The 13,489-nt window shown below is 30.7% G+C and overlaps 1 protein-coding gene and 5 non-coding genes across 6 annotated transcripts in view; all 6 read right to left on the minus strand.

Moving 5' to 3' along the window:
* LOC113367297 (leishmanolysin-like peptidase) overlaps window positions 1-13,489 on the minus strand; it is an 80,465-nt gene that overhangs the window by 32,062 nt on the left and 34,914 nt on the right. The window contains exons 2-3 of the mRNA XM_026608913.1: window positions 3,960-4,060; window positions 115-145 (exon numbers count right to left, since the gene is read on the minus strand). Coding sequence (XP_026464698.1) covers window positions 115-145; window positions 3,960-4,060 — 132 coding nt within the window. The remainder of the gene's footprint in view (window positions 1-114; window positions 146-3,959; window positions 4,061-13,489) is intronic.
* Window positions 11,388-11,469, minus strand: Trnal-uag. Its single transcript has one exon. It is a non-coding gene; the product is annotated as a tRNA-Leu (tRNA).
* Trnal-aag lies at window positions 11,541-11,622 on the minus strand. The gene has a single exon. It is a non-coding gene; the product is annotated as a tRNA-Leu (tRNA).
* Window positions 11,727-11,808, minus strand: Trnal-cag. The gene has a single exon. It is a non-coding gene; the product is annotated as a tRNA-Leu (tRNA).
* On the minus strand, window positions 12,501-12,582 carry Trnal-cag. The gene has a single exon. It is a non-coding gene; the product is annotated as a tRNA-Leu (tRNA).
* On the minus strand, window positions 12,711-12,792 carry Trnal-uag. The gene has a single exon. It is a non-coding gene; the product is annotated as a tRNA-Leu (tRNA).

Raw genomic sequence — 13,489 nt, forward strand, 5'->3', positions numbered from 1 at the left:
ATATCCGAAAACCTGTCCAGGGATATACCTAACAGCCTTATAGATGTAACTATCCTGTCTCGGGACGTACTTAACAGCCTTATATATAGATGTAAATATTTTATTTTTACTTACATTTATTAAGTCAAACTTCTCAGTGTCCAACCTAAAACAAAAATTACCAATTTAGTAAAATCAATCATATCCATTTTCATACTAAGTATCAGTAATAATTAAAATTTCGGAAAATTCTTCGAACTTAATTAATGAGAAAATAGTACATAATTATCCACACAATACATATTTTTCAATCTCAATAATTTAATTGCGTTGCTTCAATAACTTAATTGAAGCGAAATGTGTGTACGATAGCAAAAATGGAAAATGAAAATTTTTATATATCTTAGAGTTTCAGAAAATTTTGAACATTTTGGCATACCTTAGAAAAAATTGATGTATGGCGGATCGATTTAAAGGTCACTTAAGCACATATGATTTTCGGATACTAGGGATCAAAATAAGATTTTTTGCATGAAATGAATTCTGATGTCCCGTACGTTGACCCAAAAATAAGGGTTGAATGTTGTAAAACCGCTCAGGGAAGGTCCCAGTGGATGAACCAGGGGCATGGGTGAATCGGCTTTCCACAGTTAGTGGGGGTCGGTCATACATTTGGACGCGATTGGGGCACTCTAAATGGACTTTTTCAAATTTCGACCCTTATCATGTGTGCCTACCTAAGCGACTTTTTTTGACCCATACAAATCGACCCGCTCTAATGTGTATGTGTGTGTACCACAAAATTTTGTAATATTACGTTGATAATGAAATCTATATATCTTCATGGTACAGAATTTTGTACACGGTGTGCAGACAGTTAGCATGATTGTTCTTAAGGGTCTAAAAAAATTAAAAACTTGATAATCAAGATAGAAAATATAAAATATTATTAACTTTATACGTAATTCTTATTATATCACGCCGAAATTAATTCTTAAGTGTTTTTTCCAATTTAGAGGCCGTTTAAAAGTTTTTAGGTATTTCCACGGGATTGAAAATGATTTTATTGCAAGGTAAATGTATTAAAAAATACTTTACAATTGTATCCTTTAATATTAAAAACGTTTTCTAGCGATAAAATGGCTAGAAATACAAGGTAAATATAAAATTACCCTCCCACCCCTTCTAGTGGTGGCGGCGGAGTCTAAACTGTTCACTTTTGAACTTAAGGGTAAGATTAGCCTATTTCCAAAATTTCATGCAATTTGGAGCACAGTAAAAAAATAACAGGTTACACCATTTTTTCCTCTTCATTTACTGCACTAATAAACTAAATTGCAGAGGTAAAATTATTCATTTAAAGTATATATGTGAGCTTTAAAATTTGAGCTAAAATTAAAATTAAAATCCAAATTATTTTAGATATTCAAAAAATATTATTTCATGTAAATTGAAAAAAAAGAAATTTTGGCCAAAAAATGCCTTTGAAATGTAAAGATATGCGAACATTATTATCAATTTCAATTCACGAGAAGTAAACTAGAGATTGCAAATAAATACTTTGATATCAAGAACAATAATGCGTTTTTTTTTTATAAATCAATATAAATCTTATAATTTAAGATATTTTTGGTTCTTCGCGTTGCCAATGTTAGATCTCCAATTTAATTAATGTGACTATATTGCCTGTCCGCTACAAAGAAGAAGATATATCGAATTGAATAGTTGGATTGCTGTGCCATTTGAACAAAATAATGTTTTTGTGAAACCAGAATTCAATCGAACATAAATGATGTATAGTGTGACAGTTTTTAAATAAAATATCTGCATCGTTTAAAATTATATTCACATAGTTAATATTCATCTGTGAGGATACCGCGTGTCTTGCAATATACCGTATTCCCAATTTCTAAGATTATGTTTGATTTTAGGTTTCTTTTATGTTTTTTGCATTTGTCTATTATAATCAATATGATTTGGATTCTAACTGAACAATTCTTCTAAGATTCAAATATGCAGTTCATTCACTCATTTATTTTATTTCTTAACAAGTGTTAATCAAGAACTAATCAAAAATTTGATAAGTGTAGTCATATAAGATTAAAAGTGTAATAAAACTTGCTCTATTCTTCAGATATTATCTTTTTTACAGTTTTATTCTTTTCATTTATTGGAGATTGAGAATATATTATATTAAATATAAAGTTTTAGTTAATAAGACTTGCTCAGCTACTGCAACATAATACAATGCTTTTTAAATTTCACCATAAATGTATTCATATATATGTTATAGCGTGATTCTGTTTGTTTGTATAATACAGAGAAACGCTTTTTAGATTTTGTATTAGAAACTATAAAGCTCATTTTCATCAACTTCAATATATATCTTATATATAAAATTCTTCTGTAACTATGTATGAATGGTTAATCCTCCAAAACTATAATTCGGATTTTCATGAATCTACCTGAAGTTTGTTCGGGAAATTTTCTAGAATTTTTCGATTCATAGAAATATAGTTAGATTGTAGAAATAAATGGAAAAAATTACAAAAAAACGCTTATCATTGTTTGTTCTTGAAAATATTTAAGGCATGGTTTGACATTAAAACAAATGAAGACTGTCATTTGCCAAACATTTCATTCACTTATAGGCTAAGACAATATTAAAATATAATATATTTATGATTATGAATAAGAAAAATGTAATGACTACATTATTATTGCCAAAAAGCAGCTGAGATGTGCCAAAATTGAAATAATAAGAGATTTACAGTCAACATCTGACAGGTGATGCAGTCTGCGCATGCGTCTGTCAGTGATCGCACATCAAACTTAGCCTATAATTCACTTTGACTGATTATTATTTTTTAACTATTAAATGCAGTCGTGTTTTGCTTTACTTTACTAAATCACGATACAAAAATAATTTACTTATTCAAACAATTATTTAGAAGTTTCATTGTGTCAAAAATTCATATGTTTGGCATTGGATACGAAATATTTACCAAAGACAATGGAGCATTTTGGGTCTGAATATTTTTAATGTGCTCCAATTTACATGAAATTTTGAAATTAGGTTCATCTTACTCTCAAGTTTAAAAGAAAAAATAATTTAGAATCATTTGCCACTTCACGGGAGGATGACATCCCTTTTCAGTGGTGCAATTATATCTCTTTCTAACTAACGTCGGATATCGATAAAAAAACTAATTAGAAGAGAAAAATGTTTAATAATGTTTTTCAAAAAAAAATTACTTTTCAAGTTACTGCGTACTAAAAATTTGTTGTTTTTTGCGTTTTTTAACGTTTTTTGCAAATATTTCTAGAAATATACATTTAAACGAAAATCATGTAATGAACAAAATTATATCAATTAAAATCCTAATAAATCGGTGCTCTATAAATTTTTCTAGGAACAATATTAGGCTAAATATGATAATGGGGTTTTATAGTGCTCAAAATAAGCTTTAAAATTACGCAATTACTTATTGCTCCACTCATTCAATTCGTTTAACAAACATATTCAGTTCACTTTCGAAAAAGAACAAAATAACTCTATCAGCTTCTTGGATATCAAAATCATTAAAAGCACAGACAACCGCATCCTCACTAACTGGTACCAAAAACCTACTTGGTCAGGTAGGTATTTAAATTTTCACTCCTATCATCCCTCTAGCATGAAAATTAATCATTAATCCAGTAGACGATTTGTTTATAGTACATTTGTTTTAAAGTCAAATCAAAATTTAATTCAGACCGCCTCAGAAACACAGTTTCTAATATATATTTATATATATGTTAAGTTTCAAAACCATTAAATAATAAAAAAGTGTAGCAAAAATCTGATAATTGTACATGTTGCTATTCAACTGAAATTAATTCAACTTTCTTATATACACAATTTTGATATGATATTAAATTATATATTATCATGCAGTAAAATTGCAATCTCATAATAGAATTTTATTATAACGCCTCACCTGTATACTGAATCATCATAAACCAAGACTATTCTAAGTGGTCTATCTATACTCCTTTTTCTTACAACGTGTTCTGGTTCGAGAAATACACCATGCACCACCTGAAAGTAATGAAAATACATTAATATAAAATTCAATCAACATTAAACAAAAATTTGTTATTTTTCTGTTGTTAAAACTGTAATTAGCAAATTTATTCAAGATGAAATCTTTAGACTTTTTAGTTTTTGTTTCTTAATTTTTTTTTTTTTTTTTTGTATTTATTTTTCATAGCTATAAAGCATTCAGCTATATTTATTATATATTAATTAATATTTTTAATCGCAAAAATAAGTAAATTTTGAAAGCTAAAATCATAATTATAAGTTACTAATAAATAAAAATTGATTAGTAATTATAACAATTGTTTTGAATATATTCAAATAGATTATTATAAATAGGGTTGAGCAGGGCCGCAGGTCCGCGGGTAAAAAGTCCACCACTGTGATCTCAAAAACCAGTAAAGTTAAGAATTTTTTATTAACAATATTTGAAAGTAGAGGGAAAATTATGTATAACCAGCCATCACCATGATTTATGACGTCGCCATCGGGAAATAAACAGCAATATTTAAAAATCCATAACAAAATTATTTTATTTCGTTGTCAGTTTTTTGAATGTGAGCACTGTTATTTAATGTACAAGACCTCAATATAAATTTTAAGTATACGTTATTTAATTGTTTTAATAGATGTATTGTTAATTGTAAGTTAGATTCAACCGTTTTTTATATAACCTCTATAAAAGCCGTAAAAGAGGTGTAAAAATTTAAAAATAGCAAATAAAATAGGAAGTTAAGTTAAATAAAACAATTTTACAAGACATAAAAAAATAGTTATTCCAACTCTGCTGATTAGTATTTGTAACAAAATACCAGATCTAGGTTATTTACAGTGTTATCTCTGTAAAACACGCTCTCATGAAGTTATATTTTGCATGGGTTAAATAATTTTATATTTAAAAATCCCTTCAAAATTGAAGTAAGACATTAGACCTGTTTGCCCCCTAAGCTGCCCAATTTACCCTGCCTATGAAGTAAAAAGGACCAGGTTACAAATTTTTGCAAAAAAACACATTTCCACAATGATAAAGTAGCTGGAAAAGGAAAAGCTTATACTCAAAGTGAAGAAGAAGAAGATAAAAAGAAGAAAAAAGAAGAAGAAGAAGATCAAGAAAAACAACACGAAAGAGCTGTAGAAACATTTGAAAATTATGACTCCTAAGAATAAAGTTAGTTGCTTTTTTATAATTACTGCCTTTATTTTTACCAGCCCAAATTCACAAATATTATTTTGCAAGTGTTCCAAAACTCGGATCGATGAAGACTTTTGAGATTCCTTTTATAATTGTATTTTAAACAATTTTGCCAAGTTACAGCTCATTATGAATTATAGTAACCTTAAATTGACGGGGCTATTATCGAAGAACAAACAAAAAAACAAACTAGTGGGGTGTATGGCATCGTGCCTTAATGCAAATTGCTGGAACTTCCCGTACCGTAACGAAATGTTCGAGGAATATTAAATGTTTTCAAATAGATTTTTATAAATATTGTAAAATTATCTAATGTTTATAAGAATTATATAAACTGAATTGCAAATTTAAAATTATTTGTTCAAGTTATATTAGAACTTTAGTCACAATAAAAATGAAATTTGAATTATTTTCGATATACAAAAAAAAATCGGTTGATCCGTGCACCCGAAAACGTGAAAACGTGACTGGAAATTTGTATCCATACATACATACACACACAAACATCCATTTTTTCTAGGTATGCCAAAACGTTCAGAAATCTTCAAAACATTACAATAACTATGGGAAGTTAATAATTCGGTTAGGGCGTGGGCTAGCACCAACTAGACCCCAGGCTCGCTGGTTCAATTTCCGCTACCGCCAAGTCTGACATCAGGCAACTTTGATGTCAAATTTCCACTTGGGGTTATAGATCACAATATAATTCCAAGTGGAAATCGTCCTTCGTGGACATAGTTGCATACAACCACATGCACACTATTAGACATAAGAGCTAATAACCCCCACACCATTAGATATAAGAGCCAATAAAACCCCCACACTATTAGACATAAGAGCTAATAAAACCTCCACACTATTAGACATAAGAGCTAATAAAAATACCCACACATAGGAGAAAGATAACCGATGGGTTGCTTCTCATCTTCTCACCGTAGATCATAAGTCATACACACAAACAGCTCATAGAACAACAAAGAAAAAAGAGTTTGATTGCTGTATATATATAAAAAAAAATAAATAAAAAATAAAATAAAATGCGATAGTTATATAATTGCGTTTTATAACGTTTAAACAGCAAAGTAAAATTATTTATTTCATAAAATTTTGGTTTATTTTTCTTTTTTTAATTTGATAGAATAGCTAGAAAAGTTTATTTGAACTCGAAAACAGAACTCTATCTATATTTCAGAGAAAACCGATGTCACCACTGCTGTCCGGTATTCTATGTGAAACTTCCTGGATATAAAGACAGAACCATAACCATTAGTCTACGGAAACTTAATTATTCAAATAACCGATTTCAGGAGAGATTAACTTTGCGGTTGATGGAGAACCACGAGATTCTAAAATTCAACAATTAAAATATCACGGCGGTAATGGTAATTTTAAAAGTATTGCATTCATTTAAGATCCCAAATTATTATTTTGTTAACAGATACACCTTTAGCTAACAAGTTTTAAAACTTAGAAAATTGTTTCATACGTTTGCCATCGATATGCCTGCTTAAATTAAACAAAACGCCACACATAAATTCATCTAAATAAAACATTACGTTTAATAAACATATTTAATATATATAATAATTGAAATTAAGTTGGGCAACCAACTATATATATATATATATATATATATATATATATATATATATATATAACTTTTCATTGTGTTTACTTTAAACCGACAATACCAGAAAACTATTACGGATTACATAACATGCAGATATATTTACTTCTATTGTTCATATTGTACGCAGGTCTTACATTTACAGTGATAAATGGAATGACCTCATTCTTTTTCAAAGACATTTCTAAACGGAGGAATGCTGTCCAAGGCATCCACAAACAATAATAGACGTATTAATTATCGTTCAAAAGAGCAACATTCCCGGACAATAGTACATTTTTCGACCAGAGTTTAGCTGTTTTGTTTATAGATTTGTAATATATTTTTTCAAAACTTCTGAAACTGAACAACTTTTTTGCAGTGGAAAAAAATGTACGAAATGAGTTTGAGGCGAAAAAAATGTAAGAAATGAGTTTGAGGCGAAATGATTGAATAATTAAAGCTTGTACAAAATTAATAAATCTTATATATTTTTCCACATACTAGTGAACTCATTGCATGGCACATATAATACAACAAAGTTTTAATTGCGTCAAGTTACGACCGTTGATGAACCCGTTTTCGATATCATTTTGTCTAGAATTGAATCAGAAAGCTGGAACTTTCCGTACCGAGAATTAAAACTATAAAAAAGCTTCAAAACTCTTTGAAAACTTGAAAAAAATCAATTTTTGGAAATGTTGGAATTTTTGAAAAATTTCTTTTTTTTATTGTGAATGAAAGTTTCGAATATTTTTCAAATCAATAGCGCTGTGTAGTTTCTTGAGGAACGAAATATCGAAACGCGTAAGCGCTGCATCTGGGTCTAATCCGTATAAACATTGGTACGAAGCCCATAATATAAAAATGTAAACAAAATTTATACTTATTACAAAACTCTCTATAAAATATCTGATAATTTGATGGACTTATATCTAATGATCATTATTCATCGCAAAATAGTGTTTTTTTACTTTTTTTATTTGGTTTTCGAAATCGCTGGACATGGTTTCCCAAAAATTTAGTTGTTCGTTTCGTTAATATAAATAAAATATATTAAATCATTCAAATCGGACATTCCCTTCTCTCAAAAACCGAATAACCACTTTTGGCGGTTGTTGCCCAGTATCTTCGCAACGGTCAAACCTGACTTTGCCAAAAACTAATCAGCACGTCTCCCCATTAATACGGATCGAATGTTTTATGAATTATTTAAAATCGGTTGATCCAAGTTCCCAAATCGGCGACGAAAGTATGCATACATACACACACATGCACAACATACATGCATCCATTTTTGTTAAAGTTAATTGGTTAAGATAAAATGGCCAGGAACGTTTGAAACGTAAAGGTATATAAAAAAAATATTTTCGTTTTTTGCGATTAATATAACTTAATCTATGGAAAGTTGAAATTGACAAAATTGAAAATTGTCGAATACACTACATTTCCAAAGTTTTTAATAATTTTGTTTCAATATAAAGTTAGATCCAATCTGAAAAGCCTTCAAATATTAAAAAAGTATAGTTATATATGAATACGAGTATAGATATGCAAGTAAATAAAGTAGCTGTTTTTCATAAGTCTATTATATCATATACATTTGTTTATTAATTTATAACAATTAAAGTTAGTTAGTTTGTCTCAATAATAATACATATTAAAATTTAATAGTTTTTGTTTTATTTGATAAAGAAAATTGCATTTTCTATTTTAATTTTAATTTCACGTTGTATCTTTTCTAGTAATTCTAAATCTACAAGCACAAACATTAGAAAATGTCTAATTAGGTGTAATGTATATAAGTGAATGCGTTTTATTGGGTTTTGGCCATGTAAATTGAGTACCAAACGCAGATAATCATTAACGACACTAAAGTTTGAATGAAAAATTAATTTTTCTATTTATGTAAACAAATTAAAATTACTTTTAATCGGTTTCTTTCGAAAAAGAGATATCAATAACAACTACATTTCGAGATTTACAAAAAAATCTACAATAAACATAATAATCTGAACAAACAATAAGTTTCATTGCATGTTAAATATCAAGATCTGTTTCACCAGGGTGGGTGTGGGATGTTCCAAGTGATGACCGTATTTCAGACTTCACCTCGATACCTTAACGTTCACTCTTATTCCGAAAAAATAACAGCACGATAAATTGCGTGATTCATAGTTACAAAGGTTATAGTGCTCACAGCGTAATGATACCCATGATACAAATATAACCGAGGCAGTGAGAGAACAACGAGACTTGCCCATTGCTGGTATGCAGACGTAGATGTTTCTATACTACTTTTTGAAATAAAAGAGCAAATAATATTATATACATAGAATAGTTATTTGTTGAATAATATTACATAATTCAAATGTACAGAGATGGCTCAAATTTGTGTCAGGTGTATAGTAAGGTTTTCTGATCCTTCGATGACGAACTCGTCGTAATTAAACATTCGAGGAACAAAAATAATCAATAAAAATGTATCAATGATTAATAACAATGGTTTTGAGTATTTTCTAATGTGTATTATAAATACTTTAAATTTTATCATTCATATTTTATCCTGGATCAGGGGTCCCGGGTTCGATACCCACTTCGAGCAGCCTGTTGTCAGGCAGCAGCTACAACGATTCTCACTTGGAAATATAGATAGCAATATGCTTCCAAGTGAAAACAGCCCTATACGGCATTATTATTACAACAATTGTAATAATAAAAAAAATCATAGAGATGAGACATCTGTTTGGGTCGCCATCTATAATAAAACAAACGTAGTTTGTAAGAAATTCATCACAACAGCTCTAGAACCCATAAGTTCTGGTCGCTGTTCAAATAAAAAAGTTAAAAAAAAAATATTTTGCGATCGCACAAAAAACTATATAAGTTTACCAGATAAACATAACATAACAATCGTAGGTAAATGAGTAAGGTTTACAATTTTTGAAATTCAAAAACCTTATTTATATTTAGAAATTGCAAAAAAAATAGGTTTTGAAATTTTTGTTAAAAAGACTAAAATTATTCGAAAATATAATAAATCGATTTATTTGTAGAATTTGAAATATCTGAAAATTTCGATTATGTGAAATTCTCAAATTTTGTAATTTTAATATCTTTTGAAAGTTATCAAATCAAAACTTGATCATAAATTTTGATTTTGAAAAAATCAAAAATTTTATTTTTTTTGAACTGCTGGACCTGCCTTTCTCAAAACCTAATCATTTCATCACACAGTCAACACAAGCATAATGTTTTTTGAATCATTTTAGTCAGATGATCGGTTCTCTCAAAAACTGGTCGATCATTTTTTGTACCCTTTATATGTCATAAACGGCTGTGGTATCTGTTGACCGTTAATAAATATTGGTGGATAAGTATCTTTCCTCAGTATAAATGTGATGTGACTGATATTTGGTCGCTGATTCGTAATCTCCTAAATCATAATTTTATGCCATGTTTCTATCATTAGAATGCGAAGCTGCAGAAGTTCGGATGCTATTTTAGGGTCTTCATGCTTGGATATAACGCATATGTCATCTGCAAATGTAGCAATTTCAGTATCTGAAGAATTCGGTATAGCAGATGTAAATATGAGGAATGGTATAGGGCCTAGCACGCTACCTTGTGGAACACCAGAGTTAATATTTCTGAGAGATGAGTTGCTAGACTAATGTAGAATTTTTTGTCAGTAAGATATGATTTAAATATTGAGGATAATTGTGCAGGTAAATTATTCTTTAATTTATGAAGTTATCCGGCATGCTAAAGCTTGTCAATAGCTTGGGATATGTCAAGCAAACTAGTTGGTTTGGTATTTAGCCTTGAGGCAAGTTACATGAACTTCCCGATATGTGTAAATAATCGACTTAATCACTAAAAAATAAATTAATTTATGAGTGATTACAAGTATTCCGAGTGGATTTATTACACATAATTGAAAACGAACGAACACGTTAATCGGCGTATTTTCTAAAAGCAAATTTTCAAATTCAATAATTTTTTATTTGAACCAGTTTCCGTAAAATTTATTACGTTTATTAAGACCAAGTACTCTATCGTTATACCACGTGAATCGTCTAATTTTAATTTTAACAAACGTCAAAAAAGCTACTAATTTTCTCAAACTTTTATGAATTTTTAAAATTAAACTACTTGTCGTAAGACCGTAATAATTCAGTAAGTTCTATAAGACCATGGTATATATCGCCAAAAAAAGTTCCATAAACATCGTCTTAATTTTTTTTTCAACAGTTAATTTCAAGAAAACGGCTCGGTAGATTTTCACCTAAAACTAATCAGTATCATTACCAACTAACATCTTGCAAACAGTTTTTGATTTTTTAAAATCGTTTCGGTAGAATGAGTTTAAATGTGGACGAAAAGTTTAACACTTTTTTTCAAATTTCAAAGAGACGGCTCGGTCAAATAATGAGATGGCAGCAGTGGAATTCGAATTCTCATTCAACACGTGTTCTTAATATTTGATTCTGTCTGTATCAACTAGGCTAGTATAACATAATAATATATGGCAGCGGTGGGATTCGAACCCACGCCTCCGAAGAGACTGGTGCCTAAAACCAGCGCCTTAGACCGCTCGGCCACGCTACATCTCATTTAACTCACGTTCTTAATATTTGATTATCTCTGTATCAACGAGGCTAGTATAACACAATAAGATATGGCAGCGATGGAATTCGAACCCACACCTCCGAAGAGACTGGTGCCTTAAACCAGCGCCTTAGACCGCTCGGCCACGCTACCTCTTATTTAACACACGCTACCTCGCATTCTAACACTCATTCAACACATGTTCTTAATATTTGATTATCTCTGTATTAACTAGGTTAGTATAACATAATAAGATATGGCAGCGGTGGGATTCGAACCCACGCCTCCGAAGAGACTGGTACCTGAAACCAGCGCCTTAGACCGCTCGGCCACGCTACCTCTAAATGCACACCTTTACATAATAAAAAAATATATCTGCCACATCTGCTCGTGTACAAAGTAGTACATAATGAAATATCTGCCACATCTAGTCTTGCGCAAATCAATACATAATAAAATATGGTAGGGGTGGGATTCGAACCCACGCCTCCAAAGAGACCAGCGCCTTAGACCACTCGGCCACGCGACTACACACCTCTACCTAATAAAAGATTACATCTGCCACATATAGTCGTGTACAAAGTAGTACATAATAAAATTGATAATATCTGACACAACTAGTCTTGCACAAATCAATACATAATATTTTTTTTAAAATTCTCCGAAGAGACTGGTGCCTAACACCAACGCCTTAGACCGCTCGGCTAAGCCTCTTACTCTACACATATTGTTAATATTTGATTATCTCTGTATCAATTAGGCTAGTATAACATAATGAGATATGGCAGCAGTGGAATTCGAATTCTCTTTCAACACATGTTCTTAATATTTGATTCTCTCTGTATCAACTAGGCTAGTATAACATAATAATATATAGCAGCGGAGGGATTCGAACCCACGCCTCCGAAGAGACTGGTGGCTAAAACCAGCGCCTTAGACCGCTCGGCCACGCTACCTCTCATTTAACATCTTCATGTTCTTAATATTTGATTATCTCCGTATCAACGAGGCTAATATAACATAATAGGACATGGCAGCGGTGGGATTCGAACCCACGCCTCCGAAGAGACTGGTACCTGAAACCAGCGCCTTAGACCGCTCGGCCACGCTACCTCTGAATGCACATCTTTACATAATAAAAAAATATATCTGCCACATCTAGTCGTGTACAAAGTAGTACATAATAAAATTGATTATATCTGCCACATCTAGTCTTGCGCAAATCAATACATAATAAAATATGGCAGCGGTGGGATTCGAACCCACGCCTCCGAAGAGACTGGTGCCTAAAACTAGCGCCTCAGACCACTCGGCCACGCTACCTGTCAATACACACCTCTACCTAATAAAAGATTACATCTGCCACATATAGTCGTGTACAAAGTAGTACATAATAAAATTGATAATATCTGCCACATCTAGTCTTGCACAAATCAATGGCTTTTAAATTTTTGAAATCGGTCTAGCCGTTTCTGAGAAATCGTCGATTTACGGCAAAAAATCTGTTCACATACACACACACACATATTTTTTTCCAAATTTGGTCTTATTCGATTCAGAATGGCTTGAAACATCGAGAAAACATAAAATTAGCGAATCGAATTATTTGATGAAAACATAAACTTCTCCTTCGGGAAGTTAACAAGCTGAGCAGTACTTCTCTTCACTTCATGTGTTCGACGATTCTATATGTTTGTTCTATGGTGGAGTGGAGCTTTCTAAAACCAAATTGATAATACGGGATTATAGATTATCATGAAGTGTTGTTAGTACCTAAGCAGAGTTTCTCAAATATTTTGAAGAGGGGTGATAGTAAACTTATAGATCGGTTTGACTTCAGTAAACAAGGATCCTTATCTGTTTTAGGAAGTAGAATCACTTTAGCTATTTTCCACGTCTTAGGAAACACTTTTAATCTTAGGAGAGAGTTTTTGGTTGAAGATGTTAAAAAATTAACAAAATGAATATTATATATTTTTTGCTTATATATGAAAGTTTTGTAAAAAAAACTTTCAAATTT

This window comes from Ctenocephalides felis, unplaced genomic scaffold (genome assembly GCF_003426905.1).
Source record: "Ctenocephalides felis isolate EL2017-DRISC unplaced genomic scaffold, ASM342690v1 CF-g0.4_SCAFFOLD_01170, whole genome shotgun sequence".
Classification (NCBI taxonomy): Eukaryota; Metazoa; Arthropoda; class Insecta; order Siphonaptera; family Pulicidae; genus Ctenocephalides; species Ctenocephalides felis.